The sequence below is a fragment of the Myxine glutinosa genome, chromosome 6, assembly GCF_964187855.1.
Source record: "Myxine glutinosa chromosome 6, kmMyxGlut1.1, whole genome shotgun sequence".
Classification (NCBI taxonomy): domain Eukaryota; kingdom Metazoa; phylum Chordata; class Myxini; order Myxiniformes; family Myxinidae; genus Myxine; species Myxine glutinosa.
The window spans coordinates 183,144,354-183,170,758 of record NC_136266.1 but is presented as its reverse complement, the minus strand read 5'-3'; the positions used below and the strand labels follow the sequence as shown (position 1 = coordinate 183,170,758).

Here is a 26,405-nt window from a genome sequence, read left to right as displayed (position 1 = left end):
GAAACCTGAACCAGTTCAAGTACAGGGTAATTCTGGAAGAAACATTGCTTCCATTTGCTTGTGCAGCCTTTCAAGGAAACTTTGTCTTCCAAGATGACAATGCACGGCCTCATCGTGCTCGCATGATCCAACACTTTCTTGCTGACCATGGTGTAGATCATATGGAGTGGCCTGCCATGTCCCCGGATATGAATGCAAGAGAGAACTTGTGGGCAGAATTAACGCGTCAAATCGACAACTTGGACCAGCAGCCGACCTCTGTGCGTGAATTGCAGCAGACTATTGTCACTGCATGGCAAGCGATTCCTGTCCAAACCTTGGCAAATCTCGTGAACAGCATGCCTCGACGTGTACGTGCTCTCCTGAATGCTCGTGGGGGTTACACGAAGTACTGAACTGTAATTTTACTGTCCGTAATCCCAGTCATAATTTAGCTTTTGTTTTTGTTGAAAAAAAACTTTGGCTAATGTGCAAAATAAAGAGATACTTCTGGAAAACGTACAGAAGTTTAATACAGTACTGTCCGTGAATTGAGTTCGATATCAGTTTACATCACTTTCAAGGATCAATTTATTTGCTTCGAAATGTCAAATGTGGTTTTTGTTTCTTTTAAAGGTCACATTAACAAAATCTAGAATAATTTCAACATAATTCCAATGAACTTTTGGTTCTAAGTCATCTTGAAAAGTAAGTTCACCCCCACAAAAAATATTCCATATTAAATGCCAAGTCTGTATATATATAATTATATAACTAGCAGAAGTACCCGGCATTGCCGGGCGGGGGAGGGGAGGGAAGGGGAGGGGGGAGGGGTGTGGGGAGGGGGGGTGGGGAAGGGGTAGGACAGAAAGGAAGGGGTAGGGGGAAAGAGAGGAGCATGGGGGAGGGGGAGGGGGATGGGGAAGGGTTAGGGCAGAAAGGAAGGGGGTAGGGGGGAAAGGGAGGGGCATGGGGGAAAGGGAGGGGGGAGGGGGAGGGGGGAGAGGAGGGGAAAGGGGAGGGGGGGAAGGGGAGAGGGTATGGTGGAGGGAGAAGGGAGGGGGAAGGGTAGGGGGAGGGGGAGGGGGGAAAGGGAGGGGGAGCGGGAGGGAGGGGGAGGAGGGAAGGGGAGGGAGGGGGGAGGAGCAGGGGGAGGGGAGGGGAGGGGGGGGAGTGGAGGAGAGGGGGAGGGGGAGGGGAGGGGGGGGGAGTGGAGGAGAGGGGGAGGGGGATGGGAGGGGGAGGTGAGGGGAACGGGGGGGAGGGGAGGGGGAGGGGAGGGGAACGGGGGGGAGGGGAGGAGGGGGGAGGGAAGGGGAGGGGGGAGGGGGAGGGGCAGGGGGAGGGGAGGGGTAGGGGGGAGGGGGGAGGGGGAGGAGAGGGGGGAGGGGGGAGGAGAGGGGGAAGGGGGGATGGGGAGTAGGTCTAAGTCATCTTGAAAGGTCGGTTCACCCCCACAAAAAAATATTCCATATTAAATGCCAAGTCTGTATATATATATATATATATATATATATATATATATATATATATATATATATATATATATATACACAAAGAATTAAGTTAAGCACCCCCCCCCCCCCGTTGTTTTACAACCTCGCACATTACAAGTTTGTTGTCGTCAAAACAGTGTAATATACCCATGATATTGCTATATTTTCTGGAGAAGTGATATTATGGTCACATAAAAACATAACAATCATGCCGTTTTCAATATTTTATTCTGAATAATTTAAGGTGAAATTTTTTGGGAATTTTAGGCATATTTTCACCTCAATTTAAGTATGGAGCTATAGGTCCATCACGGACAGTGTGGATGACGTTTATGTTTTCTAACGTACAGTCATTGTTCTGAGAAGACCTCTAGCGATCTTTGCGTCAATAACGTGTGTAGGACCCACGTGATCGGATCACTGACTCAACCAATCACTTTTTTTCACTTTGATCACTCAATTTCATCAATGGATAATTGCTAATGTCATACCAATCATTATTTGATCTCACATACCTTAGAATATATGCCAATGTATACATATACACAAAGAATATATATTAGGGGGTGCTTACCTTAATTCGTTGTGTAGGGGTGCTTAACTTAATTCTTTGTGTATATATATAGATAGATATATATATAGATATATATATATATATATATATATATATATATATATATATAGATAGATATATATATATATATATATATATATATATATAGATAGATATATATATATATATATATATATATATATATATATATATATATATATATATATATATATAGATATATATATAGATAGATATATATATATATATATATATATATATATATATATAGATAGATATATATATATATATATATATATATATATATATATATATATATATATATATATATAGATATATATATATATAGATATATATATAGATATATATATATATATATATATATATATATAGATATATATATATATATATATATATATATATATATATATATATATATATATATATATATATATATATATATATATAGAGAGAGATAGATATATATATATATATATATATATATATATAGATAGATATATATATATAGAGATATATATATATATAGAGATATATATATATATAGAGATATATATATATATATAGATATATATATATATATATATATATATATATATATATATATATATATATATATATATATATATATATATATATATATATATATAATATATATATACATACATACATACATACATACATACATACATACCGTGTATATACAGTCGTGGCCAAACATATTGGCGCCCTTGCACGTTTTTCAAATAATGCACCATTTCTTCCAGAAAATTTGAAATAGAAAAATGAATGACAGGAATGGTCGTTTTCAGGCCATTTCCCCCCCGCTATAGCGGGGGTCAGCCTTGCGGGCCCCATGACAATCATGGTTCCCTGTTTGAGACAATGTTTTTTTATGGCCGGATGGCCTTCCTGACGCCAAAAAATTTCAAATAGAAAACTAAAAAATATTTTGGTATCCACATAAATATTGTTGTATTTGGTTTGCAGTGGAACAAAACCAAAAAAGCTGAAAAAAGTACTAAATGTTAGCTTATTCCACACAGAAATCCTAAAATTTAGGCCCGGACAATATTATTAGCACCTTTTAGAAGTTGTGAGAAATAATTAGATTTCAAACAGGGTGATTTTCCTTTACTTTGGAATTGAACTCACCTGTGGTGAGTTGCAGTTGCATGCAATATAAAAATCACATAATTAACCAGTTTGAATGGAGGAAAAGGAGTCATTCTGCTGTTTTGTGTCACTGTGTGGACCGCAATGACCATGGAGAAAAGAAAGAAAACCAGAGAATTGTCTGAGGAGGTCAGACATAAGATTGTAGCCAAGCATGGACAATCTCAAGGCTACAAATCCATCTCCAGAGACCTTGATGTTCCTGTGTCCACCGTACATAATGCTATCAGGAAGTTTAAGGCCCATGGCACTGGAGCCGACCCCTGGGCATGGCCGCAAGGGAAAACTTGATCCAAGATTGCAGCCAAGAATTGTTCGAATGGTGGAGAAAGCACCTCAATCAACTGCCAAATCGATCCAAGCTGACCTTCAGACTCAAGGTACGACAGTATCAACTTGCACCATCTGTCGCCAACTCAATGAAAGGGGGTTCTATGGTAGGAGACCCAGGAGGACCCCACTGCTGAGAGAGAGACCCAAGAAAGCCCGACTGCAGTTTTCCAAAATACACCTGAACAAGCCAAAATCCTTCTGGGAGAATGTCCTGTGGACAGATGAGACCAAATTAGAGCTTTTTTGCAAAGCACATTATTTCTGTGTTTACAGAAAACAAAATGAAGCCTTCAAAGAAAATAACACCTTCCCTACAGTCAAACATGGATGAGGTTAAGTGATCGTTTGGGGTTGCTATGCTGTCTCTGGCACTGGGTTCCTTGAATGTGTGCATGGCATCATGAAATCAGGAGATTGATTAACAAGGCATTTCGAGCGCAATGTTCAACCCAGTGTCAGAAAGCTGGGTCTCCGTCGAAGTTCATGGGTCTTGCAGCAGGACAATGACCCCAAACACACTTCAAAAAGCACCCAGGAATGGTTCAAGGCAAAACGCTGAACCGTTCTGAAGTGGCAGCAATGAGTCCTGAACTCAATCACATTAGTTCACGTGTGAACGCCCGGGGCCTTTGAACACCTGTGGGGAGATCTGAAAACAGCACTTGGGAGAAGACATCCTTCAAATCTGGGAGAACTGGAGCAGTTTGCACAAGAAGAGTGGGACAAACTGCCAGCAGAGAGGTGTAGGAAGCCCATTCATGGCTATAGGAAGCCCTTGACCTCAGTTATTTTGTTCAAACTCTGTGCTACCAAATATTAAGTCCAGGGTGTCAATAATTTTGTCAATGCCATTTCTTTTTATTTTCTGATTTAAAAGGATATATTAAGTTCTGAATCAAACATAAAGGTTCTGTAATATTAACAGTGAAGTAAATAATTGTGGAGACCAAATACTTTTGTCAATTTCAACTTAATTTTAGAGAAAATGGTGAGTTATTTGAAAAAAGTGCAACGGTGCCAATATTTTTGGGCACAACTATATATATATTGTTACGGTTTTCCGCCGCCTTTCCTACCCTTACCAAGGGGAGATTAAGCCTCTTGTTCTTTCTGGGCCGGCATAACCGAGACTTGAAACGCCTCTCCCGGGCAAACGCAAGGCAGGGTTTCGGGACAAGTCTCGCACGAACCTAAATACCTGCGCCGCCGCGGAAGCGGGGAATCAAACCTCGCATGGGCCACGTGTAATTTGGGTACACCGAGCGGATTGCGTACCACGTGGTCCGTGCAGTTACCGTTAGTATTGGAACCCGATTCGAGCGGTTCTACTTGTACCACGCTTAGTCAATGATGGAAAACACGAGACAGTCGAATAAAGGAAGAACACTAATTAATTATTATTTACACTTATATGTACAAGTCGGTAGAAAGCAGACACAGAGCAGAACTTAATCAGTCTTATATTAACCCAGACACGGGCCTGATCACACTCACAAAGTGGAAATGCAGGTAGGATGGTGTTCCCGCACTGCCTTGGTCGCCCAGGAACAGCTTCGCCCGGCATGGCTCTCCACGGTCACAGCACGTCCCGCGAAGATGGCAAGCAGGTGATGGAAGGGATCCTCATAGCGCGTCTCTCGAACAAAGTGCAGCAGGCAGGCGGTCTTCCACAGCGCGTTGAGTTACCGGCGCGCTATCACTCGCGTAACCCAATAGAGGCTCGGCCTCAAGCTCAACCGAGCGTCACTTTGGTACGAGTGCTTATACTTAGTTCATGCGTGTTGTTACATATTTATGTGAATGTATGTGAATTACCATTCAGGTCTTTGCTTATCCGTGTGTAGTATATTAAGTTGTTGTAGTTGTAGTTGTTGTGTAGTTGTTGTGGTTGGAGGGTTAGGAGCCCTTCTGAAACAGTGGCCGGAAACGGAAGTGACCGGAAACGGAAGAGGAAAAGACACGAGGAAAAAAAGGACGAGATTCTTCCTCCTCGCCCCGCACCGACGAAAGGTGCGATTGATTGAGCCGTGTGGAAAAGCGGCGTTCCCGAGCCTGTCTGGCGAGAGGAGTTACCGGGACGGATACCTGCCCGGTGGACGGCAAACTGTCGTGTGGCCGTGCACCGATCCAGCGTTTGGCGCCGTGCGCGACACCGTCTAAAAAGACGCGTACGGGTCGCCCGTTGGGGCCTAACACGCCTGGCAAGCAGCGTGGGGCTGTTGGCTTGCTTTCCCGTCCCCGCTTCGCGTGGCCACGAGGGGCTGTAGCCGGGGTGCCTGGTACGATACCTGCCCGGTGGAAACACGTCCACCCGGGGTTCGTTCAACCGCCCGAGTGCGGCGACGCCGACTATCATCTTGGTCAGGAGGGGCCCAGAGACATTGTGCGGGACCGAGACCAAAAGGGTGTCGTGAGTACTCACCGGGACACCCGTGTATAAGATGGCCATCTTACTCATAGGAAATTGATTGTGGCTGGGGAATTGTTGAGGGTAGTGTATGGTTGATTGCTCGGGGAAAATCTCCGTGGTTGTGTCATTGAAATATTGTTGATGGTTGTGTATTGTTGATTGCTCGGGGAAAATCTCCGTGGTTGTGTCATTGAAATTGTATGGTCATTCCCATTGAAATATATCCTTGAACGTCAGTTGTCTCGTGGGTGAAATTCATATGGATTGCGTGGCGAAAGCGCATATATAATACAGCTTTCTGGCGAAGTTCCTCTCACGGTCCGGGGGTCACCGAGACCAGGTATTCACCGAGGGGACCACGTAACAGAATTGGGGGCTCGTCCAAATTACGATTTGCGGTTTCGCAATTGGGTCTACGTCCGGGATTTAAAATTGTATAAAATAATAAAATAAGAATTTTTTATTAATTAAAATTAATTAATTAATTATTAATTGGTAAATTTTTTTGAGAAATTGGGGTAAAGTCTTGGGTGAAGGTTAACAGGTGTTAACGATAGGCACCATGGCGTTTGTGGCACAGAACTTTGGGGTAACCCCGAGTGAGGCACAGTTCCGAGCGTTGCTAAAGTCGGACCTCTTGAAATTGGCCAAACATTTTAACTTGGAGGTCCGAACTAATTTGAGGAAGGCAGAGTTGCAGGCCACGGTGATACAATCTATGGTGGGATTAGGAACATGGGACGAGTTAGCCTGGGAGTGGCTACCCGAAGAACCAGAAGATGTTGAGCTCCGGAAACTGGAGTTGCAATTACGGAGCCAGGAACGGATTAAAGAAGAAGAAAGGAAAGCAGAAAAGGAAAGAGCAGAAGAAGAAAGGAAAGCAGAAGAGAGGAGAGAAGAGAAGCAAGCAGAGGAAAGGAGAGTGGAACGAGAACTCCAGGAAAGGTTAAAAGAAGAAGAAAGGAAAGCAGAAAAGGAAAGAGCAGAAGAAGAAAGGAAAGCAGAAGCGAGGAGAGAAGAGAAACAAGCAGAGGAAAGGAGAGTGGAACGAGAACTCCAGGAAAGGTTAGCAGAAGAAGAAAGGAAAGCAGAAAAGGAAAGAGCAGAAGAAGAAAGGAAAGCAGAAGAGAGGAGAGAAGAGAAACAAGCAGAAGAAAGGATGAAAACAAGGGAACTCGAAGCAGAGGAGAGAAAAGCGGAAAGGGAATTAAAGGAACGTGACATGGAGCTTCAGCAAGAAATTAAATTCAAGGAGCTGGAGTTAATGAGAGAACGGGGAGAGGCACCACCCTTGCTGACGGGGTCGACACCTTACCAGAAAACCTGGGATGTGGGCAGACATGTGAGGCTGGTTCCACCGTTCAGTGAAAAAGAAGTCGCGAAATTTTTTCCACACTTTGAGAAAGTGGTTCGACAATTAAACTGGCCGGAGGAGGCCTGGACCATACTCGTGCAAAGTGTGCTGGTGGGGAAAGCTCAGGAAATTTATTCGGCGCTACCAATGGACCAATGTGCAGATTATGAGGTACTGAAGAAGCACATCCTCAAAGCCTATGAGTTGGTTCCGGAAGCTTACAGGCAAAAATTCAGGAATGCCAGGAAGAGGGAGAGTGAGACCCATGTGGAGTTTGCCAGAGTGAAAGAAAACGTGTTTGATCGGTGGTGTGAGTCAAAAGGAGTCGGGAAAGACTTCGAAACATTGCGGGACTTGATCCTGGTGGAGGAATTCCAGCAGTGTGTCCACGAGGACATCAAAGTGTACCTGCAGGAAAAGAAGGTACCAAAGTTGTGGGACGCAGCCACCATGGCAGATGATTATGCCTTAACCCACCGAATAGGGGTCCACGAACCTAACTCCTCGCCTAGATCTCCGCAGGGGAGGTGGGGAACAGCAGGTGCGGAGAACGACAATACATGGCGGCGGCCTCGAGAGGATTATGGGGACAACGCGGATACCCCACCTGTTCGAAGTCAGAGGGCTGCGGGCCCAAGACAAACTTATTTTTCAGGGGGCCCGAGGCAGACCACGAGTTTTTCCTCCGGGCCTACTTGCGCGTTTTGCAAGAAACCTGGACACTTGATGTCCAGTTGTTACCTCATGAAAAGGGACAACCCAGAGCGGAGTCCGACTATTACAACTCCGAATGCGATGGCTAGCGTAAGAAATCGCCATCAAAAGGGTTACCAACCATTTATTTCAGAGGGGTTTGTGTCACTGGATGGAGCCTCGACTAACCGGAGACCGGTTAGGATATTGAGGGACACAGGGGCCCATCAATCTTTAATGCTTGAAGGCATTTTGCCATGGTCCGAGGAGACGGCAACGGGGGATAGTGTTCATTTACAGGGGATCGGAGGCGGTGTTAGTGCTCCCCTTCATGTCCTCCATTTGGAGTCCGATTTGGTGTCAGGACCGGTCACCGTCGGTTTACAAGCCACGCTTCCTGTAGAGGGTGTATCTGTGGTTATCGGGAATGATTTGGCCGGGGGTCAAGTTTATGGTAACCTGAGGGTTGGTAAAGAGCCCAGCAGGGAAAATAACACCACACCAGCTCGGGATGGCGACAAAAGTGCCAAGTTATTTGTAGGGGGACTGAACTTCAAAACAGAGGAAGAAGTTCTGACCTCTGTCTTCAACAGATATGGGCCGCTGGTGGAAGTGCGGGTGGTAAGAGACTGGGAAACGCAACAGTCAAGAGGGTTCGGCTTTGTCACGTTTGCCAGCACAAAAGACGCCAGAGAGGCAGAGAAGAATTGGAATGGCAAGGATTTGGAGGGTCGGACGATAACAGTAGGGAAGGCATTTCGTAGGCGTCGAGAGGTCTACAGGAGAGGACAACTGGGCGGTAGTTTTGGTGGTGGCCGCAATCAATATTATTATGGAGGCTCCCTGAGTTACGGCAGCTCCCGAAGGAAGGATTGTCAAAGTAGTGGCCGAGAAGGAGACCGCTATTCATGGGACTACAGGGACAAGCGGTCCCCCCATAAGTATTAGGGAAGTTCTGAGAAGTTGAAGCACTGAATGCGGCGGAGCCGCCGAGCCAAGATTCCTACACGGATTAACCGTGAACGCCGTTCCTAAAGGCGTCCATGTAGTGAACTTTCATGCACGGACTAACCGTGAACTCCCGTTCCTCAAGGCGCCCCTGTAGAGAACTTTCCTGCACGGACTAACCGTGAACTTCACGTTCCTAAAGGCATCCATGTAGTGAATACTCGGCTTGGCCTCCCGGAAAAAGTGCTATCGAGTTGCTTAACTTTGGATCTTTGATCAACCCCTTAACCTTCATTCACAAGAAACTGACGGTCAAAGTCAGAGGGTCATGAGATGGAGTTTGATTTAGCAGGGACAATGTCGTTGCTGGTGCTTAGTCCAGAGGGAGTAATCTGGAGGGGTTGTGGGGAAATTTTGGTTGCTTTATTTTTAAGTGATAACTGTGCCCGGGGGGAACTGATAATGTGGGGGGGTTGAGTTATCTGGTTTGTTTCTCCAAATTGGCCGGCAAAGAAAGTTTTCGCTGGGTTCAAACTTTCTTTCTTGAAGGGGGGGAGTGTTACATATTTATGTGAATGTATGTGAATTACCATTCAGGTCTTTGCTTATCCGTGTGTAGTATATTAAGTTGTTGTAGTTGTAGTTGTTGTGTAGTTGTTGTGGTTGGAGGGTTAGGAGCCCTTCTGAAACAGTGGCCGGAAACGGAAGTGACCGGAAACGGAAGAGGAAAAGACACGAGGAAAAAAAGGACGAGATTCTTCCTCCTCGCCCCGCACCGACGAAAGGTGCGATTGATTGAGCCGTGTGGAAAAGCGGCGTTCCCGAGCCTGTCTGGCGAGAGGAGTTACCGGGACGGATACCTGCCCGGTGGACGGCAAACTGTCGTGTGGCCGTGCACCGATCCAGCGTTTGGCGCCGTGCGCGACACCGTCTAAAAAGACGCGTACGGGTCGCCCGTTGGGGCCTAACACGCCTGGCAAGCGGCGTGGGGCTGTTGGCTTGCTTTCCCGTCCCCGCTTCGCGTGGCCACGAGGGGCTGTAGCCGGGGTGCCTGGTACGATACCTGCCCGGTGGAAACACGTCCACCCGGGGTTCGTTCAACCGCCCGAGTGCGGCGACGCCGACTATCATCTTGGTCAGGAGGGGCCCAGAGACATTGTGCGGGACCGAGACCAAAAGGGTGTCGTGAGTACTCACCGGGACACCCGTGTATAAGATGGCCATCTTACTCATAGGAAATTGATTGTGGCTGGGGAATTGTTGAGGGTAGTGTATGGTTGATTGCTCGGGGAAAATCTCCGTGGTTGTGTCATTGAAATATTGTTGATGGTTGTGTATTGTTGATTGCTCGGGGAAAATCTCCGTGGTTGTGTCATTGAAATTGTATGGTCATTCCCATTGAAATATATCCTTGAACGTCAGTTGTCTCGTGGGTGAAATTCATATGGATTGCGTGGCGAAAGCGCATATATAATACAGCTTTCTGGCGAAGTTCCTCTCACGGTCCGGGGGTCACCGAGACCAGGTATTCACCGAGGGGACCACGTAACAGAATTGGGGGCTCGTCCAAATTACGATTTGCGGTTTCGCAATTGGGTCTACGTCCGGGATTTAAAATTGTATAAAATAATAAAATAAGAATTTTTTATTAATTAAAATTAATTAATTAATTATTAATTGGTAAATTTTTTTGAGAAATTGGGGTAAAGTCTTGGGTGAAGGTTAACAGGTGTTAACGATAGGCACCATGGCGTTTGTGGCACAGAACTTTGGGGTAACCCCGAGTGAGGCACAGTTCCGAGCGTTGCTAAAGTCGGACCTCTTGAAATTGGCCAAACATTTTAACTTGGAGGTCCGAACTAATTTGAGGAAGGCAGAGTTGCAGGCCACGGTGATACAATCTATGGTGGGATTAGGAACATGGGACGAGTTAGCCTGGGAGTGGCTACCCGAAGAACCAGAAGATGTTGAGCTCCGGAAACTGGAGTTGCAATTACGGAGCCAGGAACGGATTAAAGAAGAAGAAAGGAAAGCAGAAAAGGAAAGAGCAGAAGAAGAAAGGAAAGCAGAAGAGAGGAGAGAAGAGAAGCAAGCAGAGGAAAGGAGAGTGGAACGAGAACTCCAGGAAAGGTTAAAAGAAGAAGAAAGGAAAGCAGAAAAGGAAAGAGCAGAAGAAGAAAGGAAAGCAGAAGCGAGGAGAGAAGAGAAACAAGCAGAGGAAAGGAGAGTGGAACGAGAACTCCAGGAAAGGTTAGCAGAAGAAGAAAGGAAAGCAGAAAAGGAAAGAGCAGAAGAAGAAAGGAAAGCAGAAGAGAGGAGAGAAGAGAAACAAGCAGAAGAAAGGATGAAAACAAGGGAACTCGAAGCAGAGGAGAGAAAAGCGGAAAGGGAATTAAAGGAACGTGACATGGAGCTTCAGCAAGAAATTAAATTCAAGGAGCTGGAGTTAATGAGAGAACGGGGAGAGGCACCACCCTTGCTGACGGGGTCGACACCTTACCAGAAAACCTGGGATGTGGGCAGACATGTGAGGCTGGTTCCACCGTTCAGTGAAAAAGAAGTCGCGAAATTTTTTCCACACTTTGAGAAAGTGGTTCGACAATTAAACTGGCCGGAGGAGGCCTGGACCATACTCGTGCAAAGTGTGCTGGTGGGGAAAGCTCAGGAAATTTATTCGGCGCTACCAATGGACCAATGTGCAGATTATGAGGTACTGAAGAAGCACATCCTCAAAGCCTATGAGTTGGTTCCGGAAGCTTACAGGCAAAAATTCAGGAATGCCAGGAAGAGGGAGAGTGAGACCCATGTGGAGTTTGCCAGAGTGAAAGAAAACGTGTTTGATCGGTGGTGTGAGTCAAAAGGAGTCGGGAAAGACTTCGAAACATTGCGGGACTTGATCCTGGTGGAGGAATTCCAGCAGTGTGTCCACGAGGACATCAAAGTGTACCTGCAGGAAAAGAAGGTACCAAAGTTGTGGGACGCAGCCACCATGGCAGATGATTATGCCTTAACCCACCGAATAGGGGTCCACGAACCTAACTCCTCGCCTAGATCTCCGCAGGGGAGGTGGGGAACAGCAGGTGCGGAGAACGACAATACATGGCGGCGGCCTCGAGAGGATTATGGGGACAACGCGGATACCCCACCTGTTCGAAGTCAGAGGGCTGCGGCCCAAGACAAACTTATTTTTCAGGGGGCCCGAGGCAGACCACGAGTTTTTCCTCCGGGCCTACTTGCGCGTTTTGCAAGAAACCTGGACACTTGATGTCCAGTTGTTACCTCATGAAAAGGGACAACCCCAGAGCGGAGTCCGACTATTACAACTCCGAATGCGATGGCTAGCGTAAGAAATCGCCATCAAAAGGGTTACCAACCATTTATTTCAGAGGGGTTTGTGTCACTGGATGGAGCCTCGACTAACCGGAGACCGGTTAGGATATTGAGGGACACAGGGGCCCATCAATCTTTAATGCTTGAAGGCATTTTGCCATGGTCCGAGGAGACGGCAACGGGGGATAGTGTTCATTTACAGGGGATCGGAGGCGGTGTTAGTGCTCCCCTTCATGTCCTCCATTTGGAGTCCGATTTGGTGTCAGGACCGGTCACCGTCGGTTTACAAGCCACGCTTCCTGTAGAGGGTGTATCTGTGGTTATCGGGAATGATTTGGCCGGGGGTCAAGTTTATGGTAACCTGAGGGTTGGTAAAGAGCCCAGCAGGGAAAATAACACCACACCAGCTCGGGATGGCGACAAAAGTGCCAAGTTATTTGTAGGGGGACTGAACTTCAAAACAGAGGAAGAAGTTCTGACCTCTGTCTTCAACAGATATGGGCCGCTGGTGGAAGTGCGGGTGGTAAGAGACTGGGAAACGCAACAGTCAAGAGGGTTCGGCTTTGTCACGTTTGCCAGCACAAAAGACGCCAGAGAGGCAGAGAAGAATTGGAATGGCAAGGATTTGGAGGGTCGGACGATAACAGTAGGGAAGGCATTTCGTAGGCGTCGAGAGGTCTACAGGAGAGGACAACTGGGCGGTAGTTTTGGTGGTGGCCGCAATCAATATTATTATGGAGGCTCCCTGAGTTACGGCAGCTCCCGAAGGAAGGATTGTCAAAGTAGTGGCCGAGAAGGAGACCGCTATTCATGGGACTACAGGGACAAGCGGTCCCCCCATAAGTATTAGGGAAGTTCTGAGAAGTTGAAGCACTGAATGCGGCGGAGCCGCCGAGCCAAGATTCCTACACGGATTAACCGTGAACGCCGTTCCTAAAGGCGTCCATGTAGTGAACTTTCATGCACGGACTAACCGTGAACTCCCGTTCCTCAAGGCGCCCCTGTAGAGAACTTTCCTGCACGGACTAACCGTGAACTTCACGTTCCTAAAGGCATCCATGTAGTGAATACTCGGCTTGGCCTCCCGGAAAAAGTGCTATCGAGTTGCTTAACTTTGGATCTTTGATCAACCCCTTAACCTTCATTCACAAGAAACTGACGGTCAAAGTCAGAGGGTCATGAGATGGAGTTTGATTTAGCAGGGACAATGTCGTTGCTGGTGCTTAGTCCAGAGGGAGTAATCTGGAGGGGTTGTGGGGAAATTTTGGTTGCTTTATTTTTAAGTGATAACTGTGCCCGGGGGGAACTGATAATGTGGGGGGGTTGAGTTATCTGGTTTGTTTCTCCAAATTGGCCGGCAAAGAAAGTTTTCGCTGGGTTCAAACTTTCTTTCTTGAAGGGGGGGAGTGTTACATATTTATGTGAATGTATGTGAATTACCATTCAGGTCTTTGCTTATCCGTGTGTAGTATATTAAGTTGTTGTAGTTGTAGTTGTTGTGTAGTTGTTGTGGTTGGAGGGTTAGGAGCCCTTCTGAAACAGTGGCCGGAAACGGAAGTGACCGGAAACGGAAGAGGAAAAGACACGAGGAAAAAAAGGACGAGATTCTTCCTCCTCGCCCCGCACCGACGAAAGGTGCGATTGATTGAGCCGTGTGGAAAAGCGGCGTTCCCGAGCCTGTCTGGCGAGAGGAGTTACCGGGACGGATACCTGCCCGGTGGACGGCAAACTGTCGTGTGGCCGTGCACCGATCCAGCGTTTGGCGCCGTGCGCGACACCGTCTAAAAAGACGCGTACGGGTCGCCCGTTGGGGCCTAACACGCCTGGCAAGCGGCGTGGGGCTGTTGGCTTGCTTTCCCGTCCCCGCTTCGCGTGGCCACGAGGGGCTGTAGCCGGGGTGCCTGGTACGATACCTGCCCGGTGGAAACACGTCCACCCGGGGTTCGTTCAACCGCCCGAGTGCGGCGACGCCGACTATCATCTTGGTCAGGAGGGGCCCAGAGACATTGTGCGGGACCGAGACCAAAAGGGTGTCGTGAGTACTCACCGGGACACCCGTGTATAAGATGGCCATCTTACTCATAGGAAATTGATTGTGGCTGGGGAATTGTTGAGGGTAGTGTATGGTTGATTGCTCGGGGAAAATCTCCGTGGTTGTGTCATTGAAATATTGTTGATGGTTGTGTATTGTTGATTGCTCGGGGAAAATCTCCGTGGTTGTGTCATTGAAATTGTATGGTCATTCCCATTGAAATATATCCTTGAACGTCAGTTGTCTCGTGGGTGAAATTCATATGGATTGCGTGGCGAAAGCGCATATATAATACAGCTTTCTGGCGAAGTTCCTCTCACGGTCCGGGGGTCACCGAGACCAGGTATTCACCGAGGGGACCACGTAACAGTGTCTTTTCTCCAAACTCGTAACTCTCATCAATACTCAGTCAAGTGCCTCCCTTCGCAGAACTGCAAGCTCACCTCTCCACAGAATGACTCACAAGCTCACCTTTCCACTCAACTGCTCGTGGGGGCTTCGGGTTTTATTGCCATGCCCTGAGCTCTCTCGAATGTTCCAACCACACCCTGTGATGCAATGCCGCAGCCACTCCCTATGAGCCCTGATTGGCGGCTTGCGCTTACCATCAGCCTCTCCGCCGCCCTCATTCGGTCCCTGCTCGATTTGCCAGGCCTGCCTCATGTTAATTCACGCCAAAAAGCCAAAGGCAGCATAAGGAGGCGTAAGGCGGCATAAGGCAATGAAAGCAATGAAAAGGACCTAACTCTCATTATTCTACTCAACGCAAAACTAACACAGGAAAAGGACTATGCTCACAAATACTAAGAGATAACTGAACTATCGCGAGGCTACATGTTGTTGTGTGACTAAACTATGAGGGGGAAATTTAACCTTTATTGTACAAACTCAAAACCGCAACAATATATATATTGTTATATATAGTTGCGTCCCTGGCGATTAAGATCAGGCGGGACGGATGGTTGAACCAGCTTGCTCCCTAGGTGGCCTCCCGATTATGGCGGTTAATTTGTGTGTGCAGGATGGAAGAGACACGAAGGCTTAGCTGCACAAAACAAGGGTTTATTCCGAAACCCGAACTCAACGGCACAACAACAACAAAAAAAGAAAAAAAAGAAAAAAAAAGAACCTCGCATGAACTTCGCAGAAAAAAAAACAACGGCACAACAACAATGCAACGATAATGATTTACCATCAAATAAGGCGCGGACGAAAATAAATGCTGATGTAAAATAAATTCTACTTTGAGGCACCTCCACACATTGACACAAACAAAGACGGGAAAAAATAATAAAATAAAACTCCCCGAGCTGGCATTTAGCTTTGGCCCAAAATGGGTCCTTTGGAAGGTTGATAGCGGTGATGAAACTTGGAGCCTTGAGCCACCCATGCAGAAACGCCCAAAATGGCCGCAATGCCTCGGCTCAAAAGCGCCCAGGTGTGAGGCAAGTCACGAAGACGGTTCTCCACCACTGTTTGGGAGGGACAGCGTGGCCTCCAGCTCCCCCAACAAAAAAGTCCACAGTCGCTGCTCCTCCCGATTGTCACAGAAAACAACACTCCCCTTCAAGTCCGAACAAGATGGCCAGCGTCTCCTTCATCCCGCACCAACTGCCTTCCTCTCCAACACAGAGCTCTGATTGACGTCACCCAGCCACGTCACTCTCTGACTGACGTCACCTGGCCACGTCACTCTCTGACTGACGTCACCCGGCCACGTCACTCTCTGACTAACATCACCCGCCGCATGGCATGCCGGCCTTCTTCCCCGCCCACTCTACCACTGTCAGCTCCGCCTCTCCTGGGTGGGTCCTTTTTGCCGTAAGTGTCCATAGGGCGGGCTTAGCTTGGCCGGAAGTGTGAAACATGTCGCCGGACCCTGCTTTGCTTTGGCCGGTGGTTGTTATAATTTTAGGGATAGCTACAGAGGGTTTTACGCACAAGGGAAATTAGCCTTAAACCCTATTACAAATTAACACGTCATCATCCCTCGTATGATGAACATTTAAACAACCTTAAGCTACATTTTCTCTGCTTATATACATTGAAATTCTCCTACGCGTCACACGGTCCATGCTATTTCTATACAATTCTACCTTCCCTATGGTATTCTTTTGTCTACCCCCATAAACGTAACAATATATATATTATATATATGTATCAGTTTGTAATACGTCTAGTTATATTATATTAACATATCAAATAACTGACAAAAGCCCCAATGTTTTTCATTCAAGGACCAAATACAGCACTGGAGTATCAGCAGAAACCCATTAATCACGTTTTTTTGTGGCTTAAATCACATCATGTGGCTTCATTAGGTATTTCAATGCATATAATCTAAGCTCTGTTGTTTTGCATGTGATTAAATCAGATTCACATTTCCTTTCAACCCCCAAAGGTTTCACAGAGCGATCTTCGCTCACTCTGTACCATCAAACTCTGGATTTGTGCCAGGACGGGGCTACCGGTATTTGCAGACTGTACGAAAGAGTCGGAAGTACCAACGGTATGCTCTCAAGCCCCGGCAACAGCACAGTGAGCAGTTTGGATGTGACCGATTTGATAAATATATGGGTGGAAGGTTCTCCCAATTTGCGTCACAAAGTCACGTGCACCGTGCCATTGACGGGAAAACTCCAGTCGGTCACGCAAACTGCTGGAAGTGAGTGCCAAGGGTGGCGAGGATTGGAGATTGGCGAAGTTGAACCTGTAACGTTGCTCATGTTCACTCGAGAACATGCTGGGTCCCATGAGCGTGGCATGACATCGAGCTTGCTGCGCACAGCGCAGAGTTCGAAATACGTCGCCTCCAGGACACATCACAGAGCAGTAAGTGAAGGTTTCATACCATTGAAAACTTTTCCTGAAACACCGAGATCTGTTTTCTGACAATGTAACTAAAATCATTCAGGATTAAATGGCTGCTTATAACTTGTTCATAGAGCTGTTATTTACAAATTTGTGGAACTATGCAATCCTGTACGAAAAATCATGAAACATTATTACCCTCGTCAGAGGAGAGGATTTTGTATTTGGGTCCATTTGTTTATTTGTATTTTTGTTTGTCCGCCCAAAACGTGAGTGAGTATGTTTATTCATTACATTAGACCCTTTAAAAGCCGAAGACCCTTTACAACCCCTAAGACCCTCTTGAACCATTACAACCATGAGACCCATTAAGACCACAAAGACTCAAAGGACCATGAAGACTCACAAAGACCCTAAGATAATTAAAACTCTTCGGACCCCTAAGACACCTAAGAACCTTTAAGAAAACTAAAACACTTTAGAGCCTTTATAACCCTAAGACCATTTCAGACCCTAAGGCCCTTATAAATTATAAGACCCTTTAGAACCCCAAAACCCTTTAAGACCCAAAATATGCAGAGGACCCAAAAGGACCAAAAAGACCATGAAAGACCCCGAAGACCCTGGATCCAAAAGACCCCAGAACCTCAAAAGACCCTGAAGGCCCTTAAAGACCCTGCCCAAAGACCAAAAAGATCCAGAGCCCCAAAATCCCCTGAGGACCCAAATGACAAAACCACACACATCATGGCGAGGGTCTGCAATCTCTGATTGCTCTTTCTTGCTTTATTGTTGTAATTGCGCAAAGGGGGCGTGATAGTGTTGCCACCTGCATCCCTAGCATATGATGGGGGGTTCCCAGCCCAGGTTCCTAGCCCAATTTGAACCTAGCCCAGGTTCAAATTCCAAATATTGTATGGTTGTCCATTGTCTATTCCTTGTATTTTATCTAGTAGTATACTGACGTATACTTGTTTCCGCGAGCCTTGGGGTCACCGCACTGTCATGTGACCAGATCACCGCAACGAGTTATCGGTGGCAATTGTGCATCATCATGTAATGTATGGCAATCTGCAACGCAGCGCAACATATTGACCAACTAGGAGGCATCCGCGTGGTACTCAAGTCCTTGCAGACTGAGATTAAATCTCTATGGTCACAAATAGACAAAGGCAGAGATGTCGATCCCCTAGTTGAATGTGATGTCGGTATAATTTATGCACATGCCGTCAGCGTCATGTCATAGGGTCAGTGTGCTTCTTTAGCCATATATATATATATATATATATATATATATATATATATATATTGTTATGGAAACGGAGTACGGCACTCCCCTTAGCGGGGGGGGGGGGGGGGGTTAATCCCCCTTCTATTTGCACTGGCCGTCTCCGCTCCTGAAGCTACCCCGCTCCCTCCACGAGGCAGGTGGCGAGACCACGGACAAGATGTTATTTTGCCGAGCGGTTTTTAGCAGCCCGCGGCTCAAGCCACTAACCAAAACTAAACCCGATCCAAAACGTTGGCCAAATCGTGCCACAGATGTTCAATGTGGAAACCTCTAAAACGAACGGATGTGAAGGAAAGAAGGCAAAGGCAGGAAGAACAGGGTTTATTACTAATTATGTACAAGTCAAAGAAACCAAGGAAAAAGGAAAGAAAACGAAAGTAATTTACAGAAGAAGGAGACACAGCGCAATTCTACTTATCTATACAAGCTTAACTTATTCCCAGGGACAATACAGACAGGACAAACTCACGTACACAGAAGGATGGTATGGCAGGGATGGTACGGGACGGCAGAGGAGGGTCCAGGTAGATGGTAGGCGTCGAGGTTCGGCTCCAAGCTCGCGCTTTGGTCCACGCTTGTGGGTTTGAGGCGAAACCCGGCACACAGCTCCGCTTCGGGCTGGCAGCGAGGAGCCGGCAGCTCCACGTAGTCGGTTTCACACCGGCAGCTGTCTCACGCGCCCTCCGCCTCCTGCGCCTCCGACGCTCCTTTACTACTTCACAGAATCTGTCTGCGGTCCAGCGCACGTCCCTCAAAAACCTCTCTCAGCTTCCCCTCAAACGAGCTGCTCTGCCTCGTGTCCGACTCTGAGCTCATCTTTTTAAGCAGTCCCTCCCAACCTCCTTTTATGGCTTTTCCCGCGATCAAGCCGCGGGTTAAGAGGGCACGCCTACCGGGTCGCCCTCCGCAGTGCCGATTGGTGGGCACGAGCTCTCTGGCTCCACCCTTGATGACGATGGGCGGGCACGCCCTTCTTCCCCGAGCTGACCACGCCGTAATGGCGGCAAATGCAGTTGGCAATAATGCAGTTGGAAAGAGAGGCTTTGGGGGAATTTGAAAAAGGGGATCTATCTTCGGTGCAATGCAGTGTCAATTAATGGGAAACAGAGCCTTATACTGACATAGAATAAGAAATAACTATAGAGAGGTTCTATGGTGGCCTACGTGCTTGTACATGGACTAGCTACGGTGCACTCATTTCAATTAACAGCCAATTAAAAGGGGAAATGTACACAGGAAATTTAATACTAAATTTACAAAGTGAAGGTTCTAAAAACCGTAACAATATATATATATATATATATATATATATATGTATATATATAAATATATATATATATATATATATATATATATATATCTATATATATATATATATATATATATATATATATCTATATCTATATATCTATATATATATATATATATCTATATATATATATGTATACATTGTGTTACGGTTGTTAGAACCTTCACTTTGTAAAATAATAATTCTTGTAAATATCCCCCTTTGTAAAGGTCGCACCCTAGTTAGGCCATGTACAACATGTAGGACACCATAGATTCTTCTTTAGTTATTTCATTAGTCTATGTTTCAGTTAAGGATCTGTTTCCAATAGTTTGACTCTGCGTTGTATCAATCAAATAAGATAGGCCCCTTCAATTATCCCCAATCATCTCTCTCTCTCTCCAAAGTGCCAGTAGCCGTATTGCAGCGTTCGCTGCCCTTTTTGGTTTGTTTGCTGGCCCCAAGCCGCCATTACGCACGCGGTCGGAGTGGGAGAAAAAGGGAGGAGCGGCCAGGAACCTAGGCTTAGCCCCCATCAACGCGTCATGAGGGGAGGTACTGATGAACCCTTGTGACCAATCCGGGCCGAGGCGTGTTCACGGGTAGGCGGAGCAAAGCGGACGCGGCTTGATACGCGAGGCTTCCAATAAAAGCGGGAGCGCAAAGCCATTTCACGCAGAGACCGAGGGAGATGAACGAGATCGGCAGAGGCGAGAGAACAGCGCAGAGGCGGCGAACGTAGGAACATTGTGCAGAGGATCGTTTGGGACGATCATTGTCAATACGAACTGCCGTGGTCTTGAGAGCGTTCGGTACGCTATACGTGCATTCATCCCAGCCCCTCGCGTTTGTAAGGTCCGGTCGCGCGCCAACGACGTCAAGCTGCCAGCCGTTCTTCACCCGCGGACACGGAGCCTGGACCATCCCCTCGCCTGGAACCATCTGCCTGGACCTTCCTCCCCTACCAGCTACCATTCCGTGTGAGTCTGTTTGTATTGTCATGGGTGTGTTATAAAAGAGTGTCTAAGGTTGCCCTATGTCCTTTTGTTTCCTCTTCTTGTACATTCCCTTCTTTTGTTTCCTCTTTTAGATAGTAATAAATCATATTTGTTCTTCCTATACCCTTCTTATTCTTTGCTTCCTCTCGTCCGATCGTCTTAGTCTTTTCCCCATTGAGTACCTGTGGCACGATTTGGCCAACTGCTATAATCGGGTTTAGTCCCTTTGTTAACGGCTCGAGCTGTGGGTTGCTAAACCGCTCGGCAATCTTCCATCTTGTCCGCGGCTCGGGCGGGGCTCATTTCCTCGCTTACCGGAAGGCGCTGGTAATTAGGTAATAGGAACAATTGGCCTACCACCCTATTCAGCGCTGACCGGAAGTGATGTCATAGCTCCAGGACCGGAGACGGCCAGCTTAATAGACGAGGGGATTAACCCCCCCTCGGTAAGGGGAGTGCCGTACTCCAAGATCCGTAACAATTGGTGTCAGGAGTGGGATTTAGAACCTGGGACTAAATTTATTTAGACCAAATTTTGGACACCAATTGTGCTATTGGCCGCAACAATTGGTGTCGGGGAGTGGGATTGGACCTGAACCAAATTTTAAACCATCTGAAAAATTTGGTCAAAATTACGAGCGGCCGAAATTTTGTGTAACATCCAAATTGAGTCGTGCCATGGATGGTCAAGGCGATCGGATGCCGGTGGGGGAGATAGAAGAGGGGTTAGAATCGACCCAGGACCCCAGGGAAGAGGTGGGAGTAATGCAGGAGGAAAGCAAAGAAGGTGCGGTAGCGGGGGTTGCAGACACACAAAATGGCGGCCTCCCGTACGTGACGGCGATAGCCGGGCCCGCAGTGCCAATGGACTGGGGCCTTTTGATGGTGCATTTCAGTGCCTCTCTGAGGGGTAACAGTAAGGGATTCGATGCAATGATGGCTACCCGGGGGATAGACATGGAAAAAGTGAGGCACGAAGCAAGGTACAACCCGGATGGATTTCAGGAGCAAATGAACGCCACGGCGAAAAGAGTACAGAAAGACATTCACCGCAGATCGGTTGCGGGGGTATGCGACGGGGTAGCGTGACTCGAGGAGCGCGGGAGAAGCGAGTTGGAGCAAGGCGCAGGTAACTGGACGGGTATGGAGATCGCGACCCGGGGTATGGGGAAGCCGGCGACCGCCGAGGTAGAAAAGAAAATTTTATTAGAGCCAGCGGTCGTCGAGGGAAAAGAAGATAAAGGAAAATAATTCATTCAAATTGGCAAAGCAACCGAACAAATAGTAGTGGAAATTGGAATTGGATAGACCGCAGACGTAGAAGAGCACTCGCGGGGTGAAGGAATGGAAATTGCACAAAGTCTGGATTCGCATCGTGATGCTGTGCTTATTAACCAGATGAAAAGTTTGCTGGTGCGTGTGGAGCGAAGAAGAAGAACCCCGAAGGTGAGTTGGGCTGTGTATGGTGCTAAGAGGTTTTGCGGGAAGGTGTTTAGCGCAAAAAGAATTTTCGCGCGCTTGGGATTGAGACGGCACCCGGGCGTTTGTGGAGGGTCCCTTGTGAGTGGTGTGAGAGAAAATGGCGCACGTGCGAGGAAAAGGTGTGTGAAGGTGAACGGTGTGCGCGTACGAATGGCGTCGGAGCGCGAGTGTGATACCGGGTGCGAGGGAGAATGCACGACAGAGTATGGAAGTGAAACCGAGTGCGAGCGAGAATGCACGTCGGAGTTTATGTGTGATGAGAGTGATACGGAGAGTGAGATGGATGAGGAGCGGGTGCGAGGAGGCACACCTGAGTTGATTGTGGCGCGTGTGCGGGAGGGCACATCGGAGCGCGTGAGTGGGTATGTGCAGGAGTGCACACCCGTGGTGAGTGTTACGGAGTACGTAACAGAGGAGTGGTGTGCAATGGAGTTTGCGAGTAGGATGAGTGCACGAGAAGGTGCGCGAGAGGAGTGGTGCATAACAGAGTGCGTAAGAAAGGGGTATGCACGAGTGAGTGCTGTGACAAAGTGTGTGGGATGTACGAGCGGCATTGGAGCGCCGGGTGTGGAGAGTGTAAAAGGGGTCGCGTATGCGTGTGAGCATGCGAGTAAGGCCTCGACGTTAAACGGGATAGTTCCAGGACCAGAGACGGCCAGCTTAACAAGACAAGGGGATTAACCCCCCCCCCCCCTTGCTAACGGGAGTGCCGTACTTCGAGATCCGTAACAATATATATATATATATATATATATATATATATATTGTTACGGATCGCGGTTTAGATGTTATTTACCGAGCGGTGGTATTGCCGCGACCTAACAATTCCCCCCGATTCTTCCCCAACTCACCCGATTCCACCCGACGTTGACCAAGTCGCGCTATGCTAAATCAATGATTTGGAAAGGACACAACGACTGGGATCAATGAAACGACACAAGGGGTACAGTTCTCAAGACCTCCGGAGGAGGATATAATTGGTGGTGGAAAAAAGGGGTAGATTACAAGGTAATGAGGTAAAGACACAGAAGAGATAGGCACTTAGACACCATCTTATCTATCCCAGACAGACCACAGACAAACGGAACAAGACTGACTTACACAGGGATTGATGGCAGGGAAGGACAGGCAGTCGATAGCACAAGGTGCACCTTGGCTCAGGGACAGGATACAGCACGGTCCAGTCCAGAGATGCGGGGAGGTGTCACAGCGCTCGGAGGTGGCATCTTTCTTCTACAAGCTCTGCGCGCATCTGACGTCACCTCCCTCTTCCTGCGTATGCTCAGCGGGGAGTGACACGCCCTCGGCTGGTTGACTCCGCCCCAGATGGGACTGGTCCGCCGCTTCTATTGGGTGCGGGGGTTACCGGGCTCCGCCCTTGACGAGGAGCTGACAGCGAGCCCCTACTTGGTAACCCCGTCGAGCACATGTTCAATGGCGGCTCGTTGGAAAGGCCTGGTGTTGCTCCCAACACCCCCTACCAACCAAGCCGGAGTGAGGACGCACACTCCCCGCGCCGCCGCCGCTGTTGTTGTTGTTGTTGTTGTTGTTGCTGAACCGTGAGGAAGAGCTGCGGGGAGGTATTGGGAGGTCCTAAACTTCCTAACGGTGCCATACAATCACATTCTGGTGCAACGAAGAGTCAGAATTAATGGAAACGAGTCCTTAACTGACATAGACTAAGAATAACTAGCAAGATGTCCTATAGTTGTCTACGTGAGATGCGGTGGACCTGGATGCGACATTTAATGGGGGGAAATAGGGGGAGGTCGGGTCTACAGAGTGTTGTTTACAGAAAATGGGACTAGGGAATGGGGGATTGGGGATAGTTGGGAAGCATTGAGGAAATAGGGGAATATTTACAAGCGGATATGGATGGATCCAAATCCCATATCCGCAACATTGCACCCTTCTCTACCTCGGGGCGTCCCGACCCGATAAATTTTTACCTACGTTAGTGTGGCACTCAGATGTAGTTCCCTGTACTATTAACTCAACCCTGAGTGCGACAGTTTTACAGATGTTCACAAATGAGTAAATATGTCCCCTGCGACGTTGCACCCTTCTCCTCACAGAAACACACCCACAGGATAACCGAATCGCGGAAAGCATTCTCAAACTAAACATACAGCCGGTAGGGAGCATCATTTATACAAGACTACACTGATATTTACACTACGATCCAGGACCTGTTCTTTGAGGAACACATGCAGATGTTATGCATAGAGAGAGCATGCATGCCAGCATCGATACACCAACCCACGAGTGCCCTGTGGCCCTACGGCCTTTAATAATGTGCAGAGCACCCCGTCCAAGCACCAAAAGCACCACCCCATTATGTACAGTCAGCACCATCCGGTGCACCAATAAAGTGTTCATAATAAATGCACAATCAAGTGTCCATGGTCACCGGTGGTGTCGCAGCCGGCCGATGTTCTGCCGCTGGTCTTGCCTTCATGGAGTGCACTTGGCCTTCTGGCTTCTTTAGGAATAAAGAAAGGCGCCAACCGCGTCCATTTCTAAATTGTGGCCGTCAGGGGGGCCAACTAAAAGTGGTTCACCTGTATGGCATAGGTGCCACGTTGACCCAGAGGTCCATCCATGGGTGGTGCTTGCCCGCAAAAGAACTGCGGTCCATGGTGGGCGGCCACAAAAATTGCGGTCCATATGGTGTATCGATCCAGGCAGCAAGCAGCGAAAGTACAGGCCCACAACTGCGGAGCCAGCACCTCTCTCTCCTCTCTCTCCGCCCCAAAGCCAGATCCTCGGAGGTGGGAGACAAAAGAAAACAAGTGAGTAAGGTGGTAAGGGCCCAAAAGTGCACGTAATACAAGGTAATGCACACTGGGGGCACATGGGAACCAGGTGAGACAGGTACGTTTCTACCGTATGCCTCCCCCCCCCCCCCCACCAGGTAACCTACATTGCCCCTCCCTTACCCCTTACTGTATCCACAAAACACCACACTACCCATAAACATCTACTTTACACATCAACAAACGTCCCTACTGTCTTCCCCGTTCCTCCCATAAACCAAATTCGTCTTCTCTCCCTCCTAACCAATCAAATTTGCCATTTCCAACTCAACATCAAAATTTGCCATCACCAATTCATCATCAGTCCCTCCTAAGGAGGGAGAGATGGAATCACCCCAATGTCTCATCCACGTCGTGATGCGTCTCACAAATCCACACAGCAATTCCCATTTCCTGCAACACAAAACAAAGGAACACAGGTGTGGAGTCATCATCATCACCTCAGGTAAGTGGCTGCGTATGGAGCGACAGGTTCATCAATCCTAACTATTTCCTAAATGACTTTAACAACTTTACATTACCCGGGGTCTTTCCCTGCCAATCCATTGGCCAACTTACACTATGGGTTCTAAAAACCAATTCCCATTGACCAAACTGTGGTGCTTCTCAATTTGGGGTCTCACTCCCCCGATTCATCTCCCGGTGCCCTCGCACAATTTCTGGGCTGTGACGTGTAGCTCTCCCAGCAGGTCTACCCACCTGCACATCTCCACCACTGTAGTTGCCACCCGAGCTTACCTGCTCCTCACCCTAACCTAACTAACTGGGGAAGGCCCTCTCGCACTCTCACCCCCTCAGTGCCCTCTCTGGCACGGGCTGCCCGATCCACACCCGGGAGCCTCAGGCACCCACTGACACTAACGGCTCCCAGAGCCCACCTGCGGCCTCACCTGGCCGACATCCTCACAGTGGTGGAGTGCCCAAACCAACTACACACACTAACAGGCTACACGCCCAGCCATTTCCACCACACTGATGCACCCATCCAAATACCATTCTTCCACCCGCACCACAGATGCCAATATCCAACCACAATTTACCTATACCCTCTACCTAACACTTACACTACCCGTCCCGGGTACTCGTGAAAGGGGTCCACTCTTCCCCCATCCACACCTTCGCACCATGCACACCACTCCGTACCACTTACTCCAACTCTCTCCACACCACTCATTCCAATACTCCATGTATTCCACACACCTGTACTTGCACACCTGTGCTCTCATACTTGGTGCCGCCTGCACCCTTCTCTCCCCCAAGCGCATTCGCGCTGATCCACAACACTCACTACTCCCTCACCGCTCCACACACCTGTCCAGTTCTCACACAGCATCATCTCATCTCACTACTCCCCTCTGAAACTTGCGCTTCCCAGTCGT

General features: G+C 47.8%; 1 protein-coding gene across 2 annotated transcripts in view; it reads left to right on the top strand.

Moving 5' to 3' along the window:
- LOC137429315 (nodal homolog 4-A-like) overlaps positions 1-26,405 on the top strand; it is a 50,894-nt gene that overhangs the window by 5,298 nt on the left and 19,191 nt on the right. For both annotated transcript variants that reach the window (XM_068119270.2, XM_078780931.1), the window contains exon 3: positions 16,742-17,172. In XM_068119270.2, coding sequence (XP_067975371.2) covers positions 16,742-17,172 — 431 coding nt within the window. The remainder of the gene's footprint in view (positions 1-16,741; positions 17,173-26,405) is intronic.